Raw genomic sequence first — 20,276 nt, forward strand, 5'->3', positions numbered from 1 at the left:
AGGGAAAATGCTCTTCCGGTAGTCTTATTGCTAACCTTCCTTTATAATGCTAGGCTTTGCCAGACTACGCACCCACACCAATGTTGCTTTTTACCTGCCTGTATATGTATTCCTGAAGTAGACCCCTGCACCATAAGGCGTGGCTTTTACAGACTGTGCACATACCCTTACTTTGTCCCTATGCTTATATGTACACCTGAAGGAGCCCCCTATACCATGAGGCGTGGCTCTGCCAGATTATGCTTTTCAAAATCCACTTGTATGTTGTACCCTTATGCGTGGTCTTGCACTTTGCAGAATGTCTCTTCTCACTTACTGGAACTAGCGCCTAGATGACTGAGGGTTTTGTGCGCTGCTATAAATGCAGAAATAAATAAATAATACATACCCAGCCCTACTCCTTCAAACACCACACCAATTCCCTGTCCAGTTGCAATAGGGCCTTGCCCACGTATTTCGGCTACTGTGCAAAATCTAAGGGTCACAATGGGCAGTGACCTCACGCTAGAACCACAGTTCAAAGCCATCAAAAGGCACAGCTCCACCCAACTCCACCCCTTAAGGTGCATCATGCCGTTCCTGACCTTCACACACAGGACAGTGGCAGTGCAGTTATCTCCTTGGCACTATTAACTGCCTCTATCTTTAAAATACCTGACTGTCTACATAACAGTCTCCAAAGAGACTAAAATGTGGCAGCAAGATTACTATTTGGACTGAAAATACACAAACACATTTCCCCAGCACTTCATGCATAGTACAGACTCACAATCAAAAGAGGGATCCACTTCAAAGTCCTGTATATATTGCTCACTGCTCATACTATGGGAAAGGACCAAATTCCAATTGTATACCCTCCAGAACACTATGATCTAGTAAAAGTGGACTTGTAACAATACCTAATGTCAACTGGAAATGACAGAGGCTCCAGTTTTCAGCTCTTCCAAAGTCACCCACGTTCAGTTTTTGAGATATCCTTTAGGGATAACATACCCCACCCACCAAGTGAACTACGTAGAAAGTACACTGGCATGCAGGAGCCTGGTACTTCCAACCTGCGCCCGTCAATACCACAAGTTGCATATCCGCCTCGCACTAATCACCCTATCCTCTATTCTTGCTAAGCCATGCACAGCGAGGCCAAAAGAATGGTATAAGTTTGCTTCACGAGACCACGTTTCGTGAGGATAGCTCGGGGGCAACGTGCTCGTCATGAATGCAAGACGAGGCGGAGCAGCACAGGTTTGTTCCTCTGGTCCGCACTTGGAAACCTCTGGGTATTAAACATGTTATAAATAACCCATTACAATTACACTTTCATATTATTATTTATATTATTATTGCTAGCATATGCCATGCACCAATGGTATATAAGAGCAGGTAAAGTGTATGTGTGCGCCGCCTGCCTCAACCTCAACAGCTAGGATCAAGATTACTACCATTGATTTCTTTCAACTTGGGATCTACTAAACAATGCACTCTTCTGCATTAATTCCTTTATTCATTTCTTCCTCCTTGTAGATGAGACGCTGTTATTAAATGTTTTATGTGGTGTGATTTCTGGAGTAATCTCGTCATCGATCGCTAACCCCACAGATGTTTTAAAGGTAATTTATTGTTTGATCCCTGATGTCAGAAAGAAAGCTTAATTTGTTTAGTACTGGAACAGCTTGCTACTTTGTCTTATTGTTCATAGTTGATGGTACTGATATATAGATTTGCAAGCAAAATTATGAAGCCCAGAATATTGTCACAGAATGACGGACAACCGGTGAAGGTTAGCAGAGGGCACACAGGGAGGAGTATTGTTATGGAGATTGAATATCTATGGGCAAGATGATTCATAGGAGGAAAAAGCTAAGCAACCTGTTAATATGAAGGAACAAAGATTATATGCAGAAAGATTTAAAAAAGCAATAGCCAATTAAAGGGCACATTGTGAAATCTACCACAATATTAGCTGGTGATGTGTTTGGTGGGTAGAATTGGCAAATGTATGGTTGTGGGGAAAAGGGAAAGATGACTATTTTTCCAGTGTTATTTTAAAACAGGCCACATATGCAACCGTGCAAGAGGGAATGGTCCATTAAAATGTGTGAGCAGACGTAAAGAGGGAAGGGGGCTAAGTAGAATAGAAACATGTTTTGGGACAGAACAAGAGCGTCTTTAGATGTGAGGGCGAAATATATTAAGCATGCATGTAATAACTATTGATATACATTTCTGGACATTTTTGAAGTCATGGGGGGAAAAGGATTACAACTTTTTGGTTAGAAAAAAGGAACACTTAAAATGTATACAGTTTTCTAACGACCTTTTACAGATGGGAATTCCCTTTTCTATTTTAAGAACATAACATTTATTTTGTATACATTGCCTTGTTCTTAAAAGTTCAGTATTTTTTTTAACAATTTCTTTAGTATGTTTGGTTTATTATGTTTGGTTTATTACAAACCTTTCAAATTTTCAAATTATTACAATTCAGCTTTTGCACTGAAATCCCAACATCAAAGTAATTTCATCAACAATAAAAAGACCATGTGTTAGGCCAGGTTTGTGTGCAGTACCCTCTGGGAACAGTACAAACAACTCTGACTACAGGTATAGGAAACCCAACCTTTGGTATAAGCTTGTACTACACATTTCTGGTAGCTTGTTGAGCAGCCAGGCTTATCACAAGAGGGGTCAATGTGAGTTGTACTGGAGTTAGACAGAGATTTACAGTTACAAGTATTCAAATAAACTCTTACACTCAAGGTTTCTTGAATAAACAATTATTAATTTATTTATCAGTCAGTTAGAGTAAGCCTTCTTCAGAAGGGAGCAATACAACAGTAACACTCAAATACACTTAATGAAATACACAATCTTAAGATCTCTAAATCAGATAACCTTTTGGGATGGCCCTCAGACACTACCTACACCCTCAGGTTACTTGAATTGCTAGGATGCTGGGGACATTAATATCACTGTTGCATTTAGAATCATATAGTAATAAGTCAAAGGAAAAGGTTATTTGGAACATACAAGAGACCACAAATATTCTTAAGCAGGCAAATACTTTTAGATCCCCCAATAAGAGTCATTCAGTGAAAAGAGGTTAAGCTAAAGTCAATAGGCAAAAGTCTATATGAGCTGAAACACTTCCTTGTAGGTACGTTTAAAGTCTTTGCACAGGGCTTTAGAAGTCTTTGAAGACAGCTATCTGCTGTTACCATGATGTCACAAGATATACATATATGTTAAAGATATAGGTAAATTTGCTGCTACTGTGCTTGCTCCTGTTTGTTCTTGTAATTTTTAATCCTCTTAACCCTTTGTAATACTCTAAATATGTAATTACGTAAATTTATAATTGTGTATCTATTTATACTATGTGTTGATTCTATGTGTTGATGTTTTTTGTAAAGGTTTAATAAAACCATATACAAATAAAAAAAAAAAAAAAAAAAGAGGTACGTTCTCTCAGACTTTACAGTACCTTTAGAATGAAGAAAAGTGCAGCAGATGACTTCTGTTCCTTTGCAGCTCTGCAGATCTCCCTGTTCCTGGCCCTCAGTCATGGGGACAAGAGGTAGGACTTCTCGGGACCCATGCACTGCAATGGGACAGTCACCGCTTGCAACCGCGTATCTTCAATTCAGTGGCTGTTCAGTGTTTCAGCTCCTCGCATCTACCACAAATAGCAACACTGTGGTTCCTGGCTGTCGTATGGACTTTCCATGCTTCTGGGATCCTGCACTCTGTTGAGGGGGCTCAGGCTCGGTCAGTGCTGCTTCCTGGGAGTCTGGAGGATCTTCCTGGAGCTCTTGGCCAGTTTAAAAGCAACGCACACAATCTGGTGTTCCTTTCCCTGGCTATACGGTTTCCAGCAGCAACTCTATGGAAATTCAACCAGCTCCAAGATATATGTCCAGGTGGCTTACTTTGGAGTTGTTTGCTCCCAACAACTCAAAGGGAGAAGTCGTCCTTGCAGGGGCTTCTCTGTCAATATAAATTTGGAGTTTCAGCACAGCAGTAGGGCTTCACCGGGCAAACCAACGGTTCAGGAGTTGCAGCAGGCGTCCTCTTAAAGTTCTTCTTCGGTTCCTTCATCCAGTGGTCGACTCTGCCTTCCAAGCCAAAAGCTTCACCTTTTATTCAGTTCTCTCCCATTCATTCCAGCCTAGCTGTCAGTCACCCAGCAGGGTGGCTATCCTTGCCGGACAGTCAGCCGGCCAATCGCCACCGAGTGCATTTGGGTTTCCTTGGAGACTAAGCACAGGGAGTTTCGGGCACCTTCCTCACTTCCTGCCTACCCCAGACACCCTGGAGCCAGAGGCGGGCTTCACTCATGAATCCTGCCAAAGGCAAAGCGAACAATGGGACCAAACCTGGTTTGGCGCGCAGAGTAAATCTCAAGAAGGACATTTCCACAAAGAGATGGCGAAAAAGAAGTCGGGCCATTTTGACAAAAATGGCACCCTTGGGTGCTTTACTGCAGCTGCGAACGCAGCCTGCAGTAAAGGCACACCATGGTAGTTAACACAACACCGCTGCCATCAGCCATTCAGTGAGAAAAGGGCAATATAAAAATGTTACATGAGAAGCTAGACAAAGGGAATACTAGGTAATCCCTCCAGCACCCTATTGTAAGACAGTGTGTGCTGGGTCTAGAAAGTTACAATGGTAAGTAAAGTCAATTTCACTTTACTGCTCTGGGAAACAGTAGTTTATCCCAGAGAAGGTATTTAAACCTTTGGGAAATCTGAAAGACTTCCCTGTGCCACTGCACTGAAGGTGCTGTGTGACACAATGTAAACGATGATGCCTATGGAGTTTGTCAGACTCCACAACCAAAAGAAACAGTGTACAAAACCACATTAAAATACATGAGAGAGTGGGGAAAAAGGGTCTCACTCTCTCCAGGTTAAATAAAATCAAGTCCTCAAAATCCAGAAAAGTTGCTATTGGTTTCTAAGGTGGAGGGAATTAGCACATTTCTGAGAATTCTCCCTAACACCATGGTTAAAACATTTTCATCTTAAACTGCCAGTTTTTCGAATTATTACAATTCATCTATTGCACTATAATCTCAACATCTAAACAATTTCATTAATAATAATGAAACGATTGTTAAAAGCCTGTACACCTATCTGCAGCTTAAAGGCGTGCTGTCGAGGGAAGACTGGCGAATGAAAACCCAAGGTACCTCACACCATTCGAGAAACTTCTTGACACGGCACTGAAACTTAAGGTCTGATTTTGCAAATGTATCGGGCATTGTTTTCAAGCCCGCCTCAGGATCAGTTTCAAGGCTCAAACAGAGATGGGAGCTAGACTTGGGTAGAGAATTGGACCAACGCACCTGGGCAAAGATGTGTAAGACACCCTCACAAGTATCGATTGCCGTGCAGTATAAATTACATGCTATCAAATTATTGCATAGGTGGCAATACGATCCCCATAGACTATCGAAAATGTTTCAGACTACTAGTCCTATGTGCTGGCGGGAATGTGGGCAAAGAGCCAACTATTGGCATAAGTGGTGGGGATGTCCTCGAGTGCAGGTGTACTGGAGTGAAGTCTTAGGCTGGATTAGACACACCGATGGAATCCTTCGGGAAGCAACACCGCTTCTTGTATTATTTGGCTTGGATGAAGATGGTGTAATGGAAGTGGGTGGGATTGTGGGCCCCTTGTTACTTGCAGCTCGAGCTTGCCTGGTGATAAAGTGGAAGGCAAAACATCCCCCGTCTAAAAAAGAGTGGATTGGAGTAGCCACAAATATATGCACGATGGAGAGAATCACTGCTGCTCTACACGAAAGATTGGCCCAACATGAAATACTATGAGATGATTTTGTAGAAATGTACACCCCGAGCCCTGCAAGCATTCCCTCATGATGGCGACAAAGGCTGTGGACACGGCCAATGAAACCCTCTAGTAAAATTGTATCAGGCCAGTGCACTAATCCAAGGAATGTGCTACTACAGACACTGAGACTCTCTGAACTATCAAAGATGTCTACCACACACTCATGGTGGCCTCACATGGGATAAATATACATGCTTGATAACATGGTATAATATGTGCTGATTACCTGTTTTGGGGGTTGGGGGGAGGGAATGGGAGACCAACGGTTGTTGTTTGGCTGGTACGGTATCTCTGGAGAGTGAGAAGAACCAGATGTCGGTAAGTAACTGTAATTTGATACTAATACCAATCGTTTGTAACTTTGTTTTTTTTCCATGTATAAAACAAATAAAATCAAATTTGAAAAAAAAAAAGCCTGCACACCTTAAGAAGGCACACAAAGTAAAATTTCATCCAGGAATTTCCTCACAGCAAAATTCATGGAGGGGTTCTCCCCAATTAGGAGCATACTCCACCAATCATCCACCGTCGAAGTTTTACATTTTTTGCAAATGTCAGCTAGGTATTTAGTTCTTATAGATATTAGGCCATTGCATTCCACAACTAAATGTTTCAACGATTCAATCACTTTTTCATTTTTACAGAATCTACAATATGACTTAGACTTATCTATCTGCCTCCGTACACTTAGCAACTCTCACCTCTCTGGCTGGCATCAGGTTTAAACGTAGTCGCATAAATAGATCCCGCAAGCGTGGACATGGGAACTTAGGTAGACATACCAGCAGTTGGTTGATGGCTCTCCTTTCATGTGCCAAATTCAACGATAATCTATATGTACTCAGTTTGCCTTGTGTGTTAATCCTATCTTGTGTCAGTATCCTGAGAAGGTCTTTTGACCTTCTCAGGATTTGTCAATACCTCCACCGACAAATCTAAGCTATTTACCCAACTTTTACACTTATCTTTCCAAGTGTCAAGGAGCCATTTGCTTCTATGATCATGCCCGTTTCGTAAGATCTCAAAAGGAGGAAAATTATCTAGCATGACACTTGCGAAACAGTGCAAAGGATTTCCATAAGATGATAGAATGGAGTGATTGCAAGTCTAATTCGTACCTCACTAATGTCATGGGCATATTATTGGTTGGAATACCCTTTTCCAAAAATCACCCTCAAGAAGCTCCCACAATTACCACGGGACGGTCAAAGACACTTCAGCTCCGTAAGTTAAAAAAGGGGTCACCTTCTGTATTTAGAAGGTCATAATCGGGCACTTTGTAAACATACCATACTTTCTATGCAGAACCAAGGCTTGGGTTGACAGATTTGTGCATTTGGATCTCAATAGCAAAATCCAGCCTTTCTCATTCATACTGCAATAAATAGGAACGCCAAGATAAATAAAAGAATCAACCCAATCAAGTTTTTTGATTACCCATGTACCATGTACATCTTGGTTTTTGTTTACTCTGTACAGTAGTTAAAAAATTTTTTTACATTGATTCAAAGGTCATTCTCTCACAGATATGTCTCAGGATGGTTTAAACTCTGCTGTAATCCCGTTGATGTCTGATCAATCATGACTAGATCATCAGCATAAATGGTTCACTGAATGGGCGTGTCCTATATTCTTGAAGAAAAGGCTTTTACCACCTTCTGGCTTTCCCCCATGTCCGACAGATATAGGTTGAACATTGATGGTGCCAAGAGGCAACCCTGCTTCAAACCCCGAAAAGTCTGATTTTCTTTTAGAGAACACTCTTCTCCTGGCAATCTCACTTGGATTGATGTCAATGTATATAATTACTTTATTGCTGCCACCAAGTCCGTAGGACACTTCCAAGCGTGCAGTTTCTCCCACAACCTCTCCCTGCTGACACAGGCTTGCTCCAAGTCAATGAACGCCAAGTAGATTTTAGTTTTTGTCCTGATGGCTCTTAGTTGGAACAGGTTCAGCAGGAAGAGTTTGAGGTTCGTACCAATCCCCTTGACCAATCCAGATTGTCTAGGATCTAGACGTCCCGATTTGTTATTTTATTTACAGATTAAACATTTCATGCAGTTAGTGGCTTTGAAGCTAAATGGGGCGGGGAGGGGTGTCTAGCCCCAGATTCGACATTACCATCACATTTTTACCAAGATTAGGGGAATTTTTAAGCCTATTTTGCTAATAGATTTTTGTCTATTTACATATTGTCTTGAATATTTTTTTGCTTAAAATTGGTCTGTGATTACTTTCAGACCCTATATATCATTATACCCCTGAAGAAGAGAATCTCTTCTCGAAACACATTGGGTTGAGTTTCATCTGCTGCTGTTGAAAATGAAAATTATTTTGTTTGATGGTTTTGAATTTAATTGATTGTCATAATTACACAGTGTGACATTTTTCATTATATTACTTGAATGCTTATTTTACTGTACTTCTGATTTACATTACTTACATCCTGAAACATTTGGCTCCTTTGGGCCACGGAGAGAGTGAATGGGACGGGAGTTCCCATACATTGGGAGCTTTTTCTTCTTCGGTGTTTTAATACAGTTCATGTGCCAGGACTGTCTTTTCTCCTGTGCACCTGGACATGGTAGTGACACTTTCCAATCATTGTTGGTTAATTACACGTAAGATTATCATTTAGAATCACAAGAGGGAGTTGTGCGTTGTGATTCATATTTTTCAAATAATGTCCATCCAACATCATATGAATCAACCTACAATAAATAATAGAGCCAGTCGACATTGAGTTGAACCGCAGCTCTCAGATTAGCAGTAGATTGTTTTCCTAATCTTACGATAGGCAAAGCAAAATAAAATAAAATGCATTATAACCTCAGAAGGAGCTTTAAATAATAAACCACTCTTACCTACATTTTAATTATTCCATGTCGCTGTTACTGCTCTTACAGGTATCAAATCAATAAGTATTCCTGTATATTTTGTAATGCCAAGATCTCATGGGGCCGATTTGCCGGTTTCCTGTGTTCTCTATTACATTCCTTTTTTAATCATTTGAATAATCCTATAGTTAATATGCTCGGGATTATCAAAATAGTAAGAACTGTTCATTTTATGTTACTTTTTTTAACCAACCATTGCATTAGTAAGTCAGTAGCAACAGATCATATTCTTCATAGTATGCTAAGTTAAACTTGCCTTCTTGTTTTCCCTAAATTCTTAAGCACAGTAATAATTCATCCTCCAGGTTATGGCATCACAATTTTAGGATATATCGCAAAGATCGGTTCTGATCTGGGTAAACCAGAGCGTTTTTATAACCAGATTTTCTAGGGTTTGTACCTTAATGATATTGGAAGATGCCCAAATTCCAGCACCAGAACTGGCTATTACATTTGACTTTGCCATATAAACCCATAGCAACATTTCCAGTGGCTATGCTTTGTGCATCTTTCCAACTGAAGATATCCCGCCAAGCCCTGGGACATTCCTAATTATTGTTTTTTGATATGTGAAAGACTGTTACGTTTTTAGGAAAAAGAAGTACCAGAATAATCAAATTTGGAAACAATGGGATTTATTTTCTGATTCATGGTTAACGTGGGTAGCCTAATTCTTGTAATTCCTAATTGACAAAACATTACCACTCATTTAAGTGCATTCACTTTAACATCCAATTTTTCAATAAATTAAGTATAAATACAAATCAAATATTGACATGATCTAGGTGTTTTTGTAAACGGCATAGATAAGAACTGGAATTGGGAATCCTCCAAAATCTGATAACGTCAGCTCCACTATTAAGCATTCATATAAACCATGAATATATAGTGAAAATAGTAGAGGGGCAAGAACACAACCCTGTCTAACCCGCTTTTATCAAGGGAAAGTTGAGTCCATCTCTCATTACTGTTTTATCTTGCACACCCAGAGGTGCTTTCATATATTTTTATCAGTCTAACATCTGAGCAATTCAGATCTTTGAAGCATAGCCACAGCTTTGCCCTATATATTTTGTCAAATGCCATCCTTAAATCCATGAAGGCCCGATAGTTTCCTTTTTCATATACGAAGCATTCCATTTTATTTTAAAATTTTGTTTAAAGTGCAATTTGGTTAATTAAAACCTTATACACTACAAACAAATCACCAAAAACAAGTACATTTCTATCCTTGAACCATTATTATAAAAAGAGAAATACAAACATAATACAATCAATTTCATCCAATTTAAAATCAAATCATGATAGAAAGCGAAGACACATTATAAATAATTTCAAAGAATTCACTAACAGATAGCTCTTTTCCAAATATAAAAAGCTGCCCCAATAAAAACCTTTATCTCCCCCTCATAAATAACTGACCAGAATTGATCTGATTCAATCATTTGTAAATCACCAACTATATTTACATACCCTTTGTAGTACCATTCCTTTAATTTAGTACACATAGTTAAAATATGTCTTGTAGTCTCCACCTCTATTTTACAGCGCCTACATAATCTTTCTGCTCGAGGAATGTTAGTCCAAGCACCAATTAATTTATTACAAGATAGGGTATTCAAGCGTAGTTGTAGGATAAATCTTTTCAATGCCCTATTTCTTGTATTTAGTAAATATTCTCTTGGAGTAGGAGGTTTAAGACCTTGAAGAGCATAGGCAGCGTACCGTGTCTTAGTATAGAGGTATGTTTGATTTTCACACAAAACCCAAATATTTGCTTTTTCCTTCAGACTTTTCAGCATAGAGAGAACATCTTCTTTCACCTTAGGAACCTTCAAACCTAAAACTTCAAGGAAGGACAATACTGTATTTTGTAAACTCAATGTATAAGTATTCTTAAACCTGTCTTCACTTCTATGTTTACCTATTAGGTTACGCAGATTTCCTTCCTCCCCCAATATTATTCTAAAATACAGTTTACAACATCCTATTTTCCACAATGTCAAGAGGGAAATAAGCCCTAGCTCACATTTTATAGCTTCTATAGACACAGCATTAGGCAATCCTAAAACTGGTCTCCACCGTTTCCTTTCAAGTTGACCTAATTTACTCAAAAATGTACTCTCCGAGACCACCAGGGGGCGCACAGGCTATGGCAGCCTGAGACTGGAGCTCCTGCCGTAGCTGGGCTAAGTTGTGGGATTGAGCCCCCCCGGAGGCTCCCTACCGGGATAATTAATGTCCGGCGAGGCAGTGAGACCCCTGAGGCCCCCCGGCAGAAGAAGCGAAGTCTGCAGTCCGCCGGGCCGCGGAGATCGGGATCCGTTGCTCTGTGAGGGAGCCCGCGTGGGGCCAGAGCGGCCTCGGGAGGAGGAGAGGAGTCGAGACACACTGAGGCCGTGGGGGCCAGCCCGCTCGGCTTTCGCACCCCCCCAGCCCCTTCAGGCGGATGTCGGAGGTCTGGTGGGGTGTCCACTTGGGGAGGCCCATATTGCAGTCAAACAGCGCTGTGGAGCGTTGGGAGGCCTCCCCCCATCGGAGGTAGTTCGCGCCTGGGGCCCGGGCCTGTTGACGGTGTGGACGCAGGCTGAGGACAGAGCAGTGGAAGCGACTGGGCCTTGCCCTGTGGATCCGTGGAGGCACTGCGAGCCAGGGCCCACAAGCCCATCGGGGCATTCCCTGTTCCGGAGGGGGCCCATCTGTCATCCCCCACCCTGGTACGGATCTCTGGGATGTGTGGTGGGCTGACCCAGTCCAGGGGGGTCCACGGCTCAGCCCACCCACCCATCTGGGTCGCGGCTCAACCCCCCTTAGGGGCTCTTGGTGTACAGTGTATCCCGTGGTCGTAGGTGGAAAACAAAGTGGAGAGGCCCGGACTCTGAGTAGGTGATGGCCCCTGGCTTTGCGCCCAGGGCGTGTGCCCGCCTTCCGACAATCAAGGGAAGGCCTAATCGACCAGAAAAGCCTGGGGGGCGAGACGGTTGGGCTCCCTGGAGTGGACACCCCGGGGCTCTGCTCATGTGGCCCCAGCAACCGTACCACTCCCCCCTACCCGGGAGTGCAAGGAGGACCAGGGTGGACATGGGGAGAGCGGCCAGGGTGTGAGGCCCCCGCTTGAGGAGGTGGCTTTGCCATCCCTTGTCGGGTTTTGCACAGACAGTGTGATTTGGGGGTGGGGGGGCCCTGATCCCCCCTGATGAGTTGGCGTAAAACCCTGCAAGATTATCGATACCAGGAGGCAAGCAGCAAAAATTGTGGCCTGGCCCGATGAAGTGGAATGGCCGAGACGGAGTCCACGTCCTCCACAGCGATGGAAAAAGGCTTTGCCACCGTCCTGCAGGAAATTAGGGATATGCGGACGACGCGCAGAAGTTGGAAAAAATGGACCAACGTGTGGACAAGGTCGAGGACAGACTATTGCAACTAGAGACCAACCAGTCATCCTCCGCGACCCAAGGGATACAAACGGACTTGAGGCTGTCGGCCCTGGAGAAAAGGGATGAGGAAAGGGCCAGGCAAATGGACGATTTTGAAAATAGGGAACGGAGGAACAACCTCAGATTTGTTGGGGTCCCGGAGATGGAGGGGGAAATGGAGAGAGATCTGGTCAAAGTGGTGAGAGATATTATCGCCCTCCTTTTCCCGGACGAGATGACAACTGAACCAACGTTTGATCGGGTGCATAGGGCGGGAGGTAGAGCGGGGGGGGGGTCCCTGGTCTGTCCTGGTACGATTTCACTATTTTACGGAAAAGGCGAAGTTGCTGGAAGAGGCCAGGAAGGCTCGGGAGATCACGTACAACAACGCCCAGGTTTACATCTTTCAGGATCTCTCTTCGTACACTCTGGCCAAACGTAGAATGTGTCGCCCCCTAACGCAGATGCTCAAGGGGTTGGGAGTGCGCTATAGATGGGGCTACCTCTTCTCTCTCGCGTTTGAGTACATGGGCCAGCGGTTGACCCTAGTCACGGAAGAGGACATTCGGGGAGCCATCCGGGACTATGTGACTGATACGACAACCCGTGGGGGCCCTGCGGGGATGGCCATGGTCGGTACTGGGGGCCATGCATCTCAGGGAGACAGGAGAAGGAAGACTGGCTCTAGGAAATTCAAAAAATTGAACACGCCGTCGCCGACGAAGGACAGAGAGCGCCATGACCCTGTATGAGGAGGTTCGGGTCCCTTGGGCCCACAGGGGTGTGGGAGTTGGAAATTTGGGGTCCAGTTGTGGGTACGGCCCCTTGTTTAGCAAGTATAAGGTGTATTTTCTAGGGGGGACGATCTGTTGGGAGAGGGGCTCAAAGTGGAGTGCATCTCGATAATGGCCCTGCGAGGGCGGCTAGCTGGTGGTCCGGCCAATTGCCAGTAATGGTGGAACTACTTGGCTGGACGCCGGGGCAGGGGGAGGAGAGGAAGGGGAAAGTTGGGGTTGTTCAACTTTTGGTTGGGACCGGGGGGCAGTTGGGGGAAAAGCTTATGGCCCGCCCGAGGGGGACGGAAGGGGGGTAAAAGGGTATTCAGCATGTCTCAAACAGGGTGGGAGGGATGTGGTGCCGTGAGGAAGCTGACAAAGAAAAAAGGAAACTTAGACAGTGGCTGAAATTCTGCTTGCCCTGGGAGTGGGTTCCCTCAATGTGCGGGGTCTGAATACACCCACCAAGAGGTCCTTGGTCTGTAGGGAATTTAGAAGAGCTAAACTTGACTTACTCTTCCTACAAGAGACTCACTGGACGCGGGGGAGGGAGCCCATAATGCGGGGGGGGGGGAATCGGAGAGGTATTCAGTGCATCACATAGGATGAAAAAAAGGGGGGTGGCTATATTGCTGTCAAGGGATGTTGGTTTTGAGAAGGAGGCCATCCTGAAGGATCCGGAGGGCCAATATTTGCTAGTAAAGGGCTCCTTGCAGGGCTCTCCTCTTACTCTTGCGGTGGTGTATAGCCCGAACGAGGGCCAAGCTCAATTCTGGGAGGAAATAAGGGACAGGCTGAAACTTTTTGCCCATGGTGCAATGGTGGTGGATGGCGATTTCAATATGCTCACTAGGGCGGCGGACGAAGCCTTAGCACGTAACTTTCAGAAGGTCATCGTGGAACTGGGCCTGGTAGACACTATCCCTAGCCCCAGAACGGGAGAGCCCTCATTTAAATTCTACTCTGCTATCCGTGCTTCCTATTCTCGAATAGATTATATCTTAGTAGATGAGCTCCTGCGCCCATATGTTTCACGCTACAGGGTCGACCCAGTCCCCTGGTCTGACCATGATTTGATCTGTGCTACCATAGCGGGGGGATGGCGGGAGGATCGCAAAGGGTGGTGGAAATGTAACGATTCTCTGCTGAAAGATGAGGCCATTGCACAGGAGGTGTTGGGCGCCATAACGGAGTATTTCGACCTGAATGACAATGGTGAGGTTGGCACACACATTCTGTGGGACATTTTAAAGGCGATCATACGAGGTATTCTTATTAAATGGGAGCCCAGGACATGTTTAGGGCGGAGAGAATTCTCTCATTTGAGGAGTGTAAGGAGGAGTACAGGATTAAAGAGGAGGAAAGACCCCAATATGCGCAGATTCGCCATTGGGTCCTGAGCCCTGCAAATAAGAAGGCAGCAATAAGGGAAATGACGCGGTTTGAGAGATTCTTGTCAACTAACGACGGATCTAAGGGCCTAATATCTAACCTATATAAAATCTTGGCCGAGGCATGTACCAGGGGACATTGGCCGTATATGCGGAGGTGGGAACAGGTCCTGGGAAGGGCAATTGAGGGGGAAGAGTGGGAGAGGTTGTGGAGGAAAACCCCTAGATTGGTCAAAGCGCCCGCACTACTTGAAATGTGGTATAAGGTCCTGTTTGGGTGGCATTACACGCCTATCCGCCTCTGGGAGATGTACCCTACCACCTCTGGTAGTTGTTGGCAGGAATGCGGGATGGAGGGTACGGCGAGCACATCTGGAGGCATACGGAAAGGGAAATAACAGATCCCCCGAGGAGGTTATTCTGGGAATTAGACGGGATACCTTGGGAAAAGGCAAGAGCGATTCTCATACTTGCGGCTATGACTGTTGTAGCGCAGAGGTGGAAGAGTAAGGAGGTTCCCTTGTTGCAGGACCTTAGGAAATTGTGGCACTTGAGTGGGCAACATACGCTATGAATAACGATATCCAGTCTTTCGCAAGGGACTGGGAGGAGACCCTGGACTGACTTAAGGACGACTTCCGAATTGGGTGGCGCCCGCAACGTTTGTGTTTATTGGACCTGCAATGACCGGTCCATGGAGGTAATGGACCAGGGACAACGTCAGACTGCTCTCAGGGGAGGGGGGGAGTTGGGGAGTGTAATTGTTTTATATGTACGGGCAAGCGATCCATGGAAGTAATGGACCAAGGACATAATGCAGCTGCTCTCAGGGGGGGGGACGGGTTGTTGTGGGAGTTGGGAAATGTATTTCTTTGTTGGAAAAATAATAAAACAGAAGTTTAAAAAAAAATGGGAGCCCAGAAATAAAAGGGAGAGGGAAGCCCAAGGGAGGGCCCTGCGGGAGAAAATAGCCCAATTCCAACCAGGAGGTCACCCAGAGGAGCCCCTAGAGCGAGAGCGGATGTCCACCTTGGAGGGCTACAGGCTTCAATTGAAGAACCTTCTGCTGCATAAGACCGAGAGGAGTCTGCAGCTGGTGAAACAAAAATACTACGAGAAGGGGGATAGAACGGACAGAATTTTAGCCTGAAGATTGAGGGAGGTTCAGAGAAGTAGGATGGTGAAGGCTTTGAGGTTGAACGGGGGCGGGTGGGATATGATACTCCATCTATAGGAGCAGCCTTCCGTCGATACTATGAGCAGTTGTGCTCGTCAGAGTACGACGCGGACGACGCCCAGATTGAGGGCTTTTTGCATTCCATACAGGTTCCGGCCCTGACTAGAAAAATGGCGGAAGGTATGGAGGGTCCGGTGACGGAAGACGAGGTGGAGCAGGCGATTAGTGGAATGAAAGTGGGGACGTCCCCCGGTGAGGACGGCTTGTCTGTATATTTTTACAAAAGGTTTCGCTCCGCCCTCGCTCCTCGCCTGGTGAGGGTGTTCAATGCGGTGTTGGAGGGAGGGACCCTTCCAGAATCTATGATGGTGGCTATAATAGTAGGGTTGCCCAAGGAGGGTAAAGACCTGATGGAATGCTCCTCCTCCTCCTGCCCGATATCTCTTCTCAACATAGATGTTAAGATTCTGGCCAAGGTAGTGGGAAGGCGATTGGAAGGGATAATGGCAAGCCTGGTACACGGGGATCAGGTGGGTTTCATAAGAGGAAGGCAAGGCACGGATAATATCCGCAAGACGATAGACCTGGTGCATTATGCTCAGGAGTCACATCTTGAGGCTTCCCTGCTTTCTCTGGACTCCGAGAAAGCTTTTGACAGGGTCAAGTGGAGATACATGGAACTCCTCCTTCAAATGGCTTTCGGTGTCCACATTAGGAATTGGGTGTCCGCGTTATACAGAGCCCCAACAGCTAGGGTGCAGGTGAATGGAGAGTTGTCAGAATCCTTTTCCCTCTCTCGGGGGACAAAGCATGGCTGCCCCCTCTCCCCATTGTTATACGTTCTTACGATGGAACCCCTAGCCATCGCGGTAAGAGCCCACCCTGAGATCAAAGGGATCATAAGAGGCGAGGTGGAGTTCAAGCTTTCCCTGTTTGCTGACAACATCTTGGCATACTTGGTGGAACCCAGTTCCTCGCTCCCCCCTCTCCTTTCCTCTTTGACAACCTTTGGGCGTTTTTCGGGGTTGAAAATAAACACACAGAAGTCTGTGCTTCTCCCCATGAGGGCTCGGGACCCGAGGCTGGATCCTTTGGACAGGTACAAGGGGATTGTTGTGGGGAAAGAATCCATTCGATACCTGGGTGTCCTCACCAGGGACCTTTCGAGGCTCGCCCCAACTAATTATGGCCCTGTATTGGCAGGGATTACATCGGATTTTAGGAGATGGGGTTGGATAATCCTGTCCTGGTATGGCTGCATGACAGCGGTAAAAATGACTATCCTGCCGAGATTGCTGTACCTTTTTACAGCACTTCCATCATGCGTTCCCGACCAAACCTTTCGGGAGTTACAGAAGGCAGTGCAAGAGTTTGTATGGCAGGGGAAGACCCCGAGTATAGGGAGGGCTACGCTAACTCTACCCAGGGAGGAGGGGGGCTTTGGGTTGCCGGATTTTCTTCTTTATTTCCGGGCGGCCCAATTGTGCGTTCTATTAGAGCATATGAAAGAGGGGTTGAGAACCTACTGTCCTACTTGGAGGATATGGACGCCCATCCGCTGAAGGTACGTGATCTCTTGTGGACGCCACGTAAGGTTAAGAAGATTGAAGGCCCATCCTACCTTGGGGGTTCTCTGGCCGATTTGGAAAGAGGGGCCCTCGACCGCACACCACACTTCATGGCCATCTCCGATGTCCTCGCTCTGCGGTCACCCTCTTGTTCTTGGTGGTAGGGGGTTCAGGAAGTCGGACAGGGGAATGGAATGGGCGGGACAAATGTTTAAAGAGGGCGAGTTCCTTTCGTATGAGGAAATGAGGGAGGCTCTTGGGCGGGGTTCCCTTTCTGTCTTCGACTATCTTCGCCTAAAGGGCATTCTCTGTGACCAGACATGGAGTCAGAACCTGAAGAGACAGCTGACCCCTTTTGAAAAATTCCTGGACACAGCGACAACAAGGAAGGTGTCAGTGTCCAAGATGTATAGAATATTGAACACCGATAATTTAGGGGGGAGGAGGGGATTCTGCAGGTTCTGGAATGAGCTGGCAGGGGAGGTTCTCTTAGAGGAGGCATGGTTTAGGATATTTAAGATAGCATTTCACGGGAACTTATGTAAGATAATGAACACAATTTCAAGATCTTGCAGGGGTGGCATAGGTACCCATTGAAACTGTCAAACATGTTCACAGGGGTGTCACCTAGATGTCCAAGGGGTTGCGGCCAGGTGGGTATGAGGGGTCATATGTGGTGGCACTGTCCTAAGGCTCAGGAGTTTTGGGAGAGCGTGAGGGGATGGATCGCGGAAATTACTGAAGAATTACTCCCGCAAAATCCATTGATGTTGTTGGGCTTCCCCCCGAAGGAGACAGAAATATACAGGTACCCAAGAATGTGGGAAACCATGTTGAGGGCGGGTAGGGTGGCTCAGGCGCAGAAATGGAAGAGCGCTGTGATTCCTTCCAAGGAGGATTGGTTGAAAAAGCTAAAGAACATGTTCCTTATGGACAAACTGACTGCTTTGGTAAATAATGACTCCGGCTCTTTCTTAGCGAATTGGTATGGTGTGCAACAGGCATCGGGTTGGGACGCCCATTGACTCCAGTGCGACCATTCTGGCTCGGGAGGGAGTGGAAGGGAATGGGTGGGTCCTATGGTGGGTTGGGGGGGCATACAGCCCAGGAGACAGCAGATGTAATTTAGCCATCACTGAAGTCAGCGACCAGTTCAGCTTCCAGGCACTGAGATGAGGGGGTTTCTTGGAAGTTTTTCCTGGTTGTATCCCTGTTTGGTCATGCTATTGGGGGGGGGAGGGTTGGGGTGGGGGGTTGGGGAGAGGCAGGGGTTGGGTTCTAGGATTTTGACGGAGGTGTTTATTCTGATTTACAAGTGAACCCGTTTGTTCTATTAAGAAAATGCAAATAAAACCAAAGTTAAAAAAAAATAAAAATAATGTACTCTCCATTGTTTCCAAGGCGTACAAAATACTAGGTATAGTACAACTCTTGTATACCTCAAGGAAGCCTTCAATAGAGTGGCCTCCTTTACTGGACATGTATTTCCGTATGACATTCCACTTCTTTAGTATTTTTGTATCTACCGCCTCTTGTAAAAAATGTATACTGGGATTACTCAAAATGGGCATCCCCAAATATAGATACGCATTAACCACCTCCAAGGTAACGGAATTAATTTCCCACCTAGAGGTCAATTTTCTCTTCTCTTTCTTTGGTACTCCAAATACCATAATCTGGGTTTTTATTAATGTTGATATTTAGATTGTTTACCTCGGAGTAGGAGTGCAGGCCATTCAGCAGTCTTTGCAGTCCTACCGGAGTTTTATCCATTAGAATGGTATTGTCTGCGTACATAAGACCACATATTGCTTCCCCCCCCCACCATGGGGGGGGTTATTTATAGCAATAAAACTATCCCACATATCTGATACGTACAAATTGTACAGAATAGGTGATGTAACACATCCCTGCTTAAGGCCGGTATTTGTGCTTACCTCAGGCGATAGCATCCCTCCTTTACCCAGACAACTAGACACAGTGGTATCCCTGTACATTTCTTTCAAGAAATTAAGAATTATTGGGCAGATCTTTTTACCCCTCCATTTTTCCCACAAAAAGTCTCTGTTGACACAATCATAAGCTTTCGAGTAATCTATAAAGCACACGTATAGTTTTTCCCCTTTGTCCTTTGTGTCAGCAATAATATGTTTCAACATAGTCAAGTTGTCCAGGGTACTGTGACCTTTTCTAAAACCAGATGTTGAGCAGAAAGGGAGACCCTTCTCCTTTATCCAGTTGTTCTTGGTACCCACTAACAGGAAACAGAAAATCTTGCAACTGCTACCTATAATTAATGTCAATCTGGAAAAGTGAATACCCTTCATTTGAATGATAGACGTATCTTGATGGCCGAAGGCCAACCGTCTTATGCACAGAATTATAGAAATACAGACTGCTATGCTTGACCAACAAGTGGCCATTTTAAACGTAGCAAGAATCGCCATTTTGCTTGTTAACCATTGCTCATTGCTTTCTGTCTAAACTGCTTTGCCGCTTGCAATTCTTGCGAATTCTGCTTACTCTGCTCAACTGTTAACATTGTTGTCTGAATATGAAAGGGTAAGGTCGCGGGACTGAGGAGTTTGTTGAAACTCCTCATGAGTAGCCCAGAAAGGAATGCCCACGCTCCCTCTCTGTAGCCTTGAGGGAGAGCTGCAGGGCATTTAATCATTTCACAACTGCCAGCCAGTCTCGTACTGTGGTAGAATATGTTAGAATAAAGCAGCTAAAGGCTTGAATTATGCTCTTCTTACGGCCCCCCTTCACAAAACCCTTTAGAGCGTGTCAGCTCCCAGGACACGAATAGCACCTCATAGATAGCAAAGCTTGGAATGTGGCTCTTACCCCGTGTGCAGCTTGCTTTCAAGAACAGAAGCACTGTGTTCTGTTCAACAACTAGAAGATGCCTCCGCACTTTCTAAATTGCACATTGTTACTAGAATAGACATCAAAAGTGTCATCATTTTCATACTCGTCGGAAATGTCCATCATCATCCAGAGTTCAAAGAAACTTAATAAAAGGGGGGTGTTAAACATGTCATAGCTGATTGTATGATATGCATTTTGTATATATGTAACTGATGTACCTAATTCTCGCTCTTGCGTCCCTCGAGGTCTAGAAAATACACGTCGCGGGGCGTGAGACCACAGTTGGCCAATTGGGACTATCTTTGCTTGCAATAAACCCTA

The 20,276-nt window shown here is 45.1% G+C and overlaps 1 protein-coding gene across 7 annotated transcripts in view; it reads left to right on the top strand.

The window, feature by feature from the left end:
• Positions 1-20,276, top strand: part of SLC25A14 (solute carrier family 25 member 14) — a 534,240-nt gene that overhangs the window by 417,110 nt on the left and 96,854 nt on the right. For all 7 annotated transcript variants that reach the window (XM_069613100.1, XM_069613102.1, XM_069613103.1 and 4 more), the window contains one exon: positions 1,522-1,607. In XM_069613100.1, the coding sequence (XP_069469201.1) occupies positions 1,522-1,607 (86 nt within the window). The remainder of the gene's footprint in view (positions 1-1,521; positions 1,608-20,276) is intronic.

Source organism: Ambystoma mexicanum, chromosome 5p (assembly GCF_040938575.1).
Source record: "Ambystoma mexicanum isolate Mex_15411 chromosome 5p, UKY_AmexF1_1, whole genome shotgun sequence".
NCBI lineage: Eukaryota > Metazoa > Chordata > Amphibia > Caudata > Ambystomatidae > Ambystoma > Ambystoma mexicanum.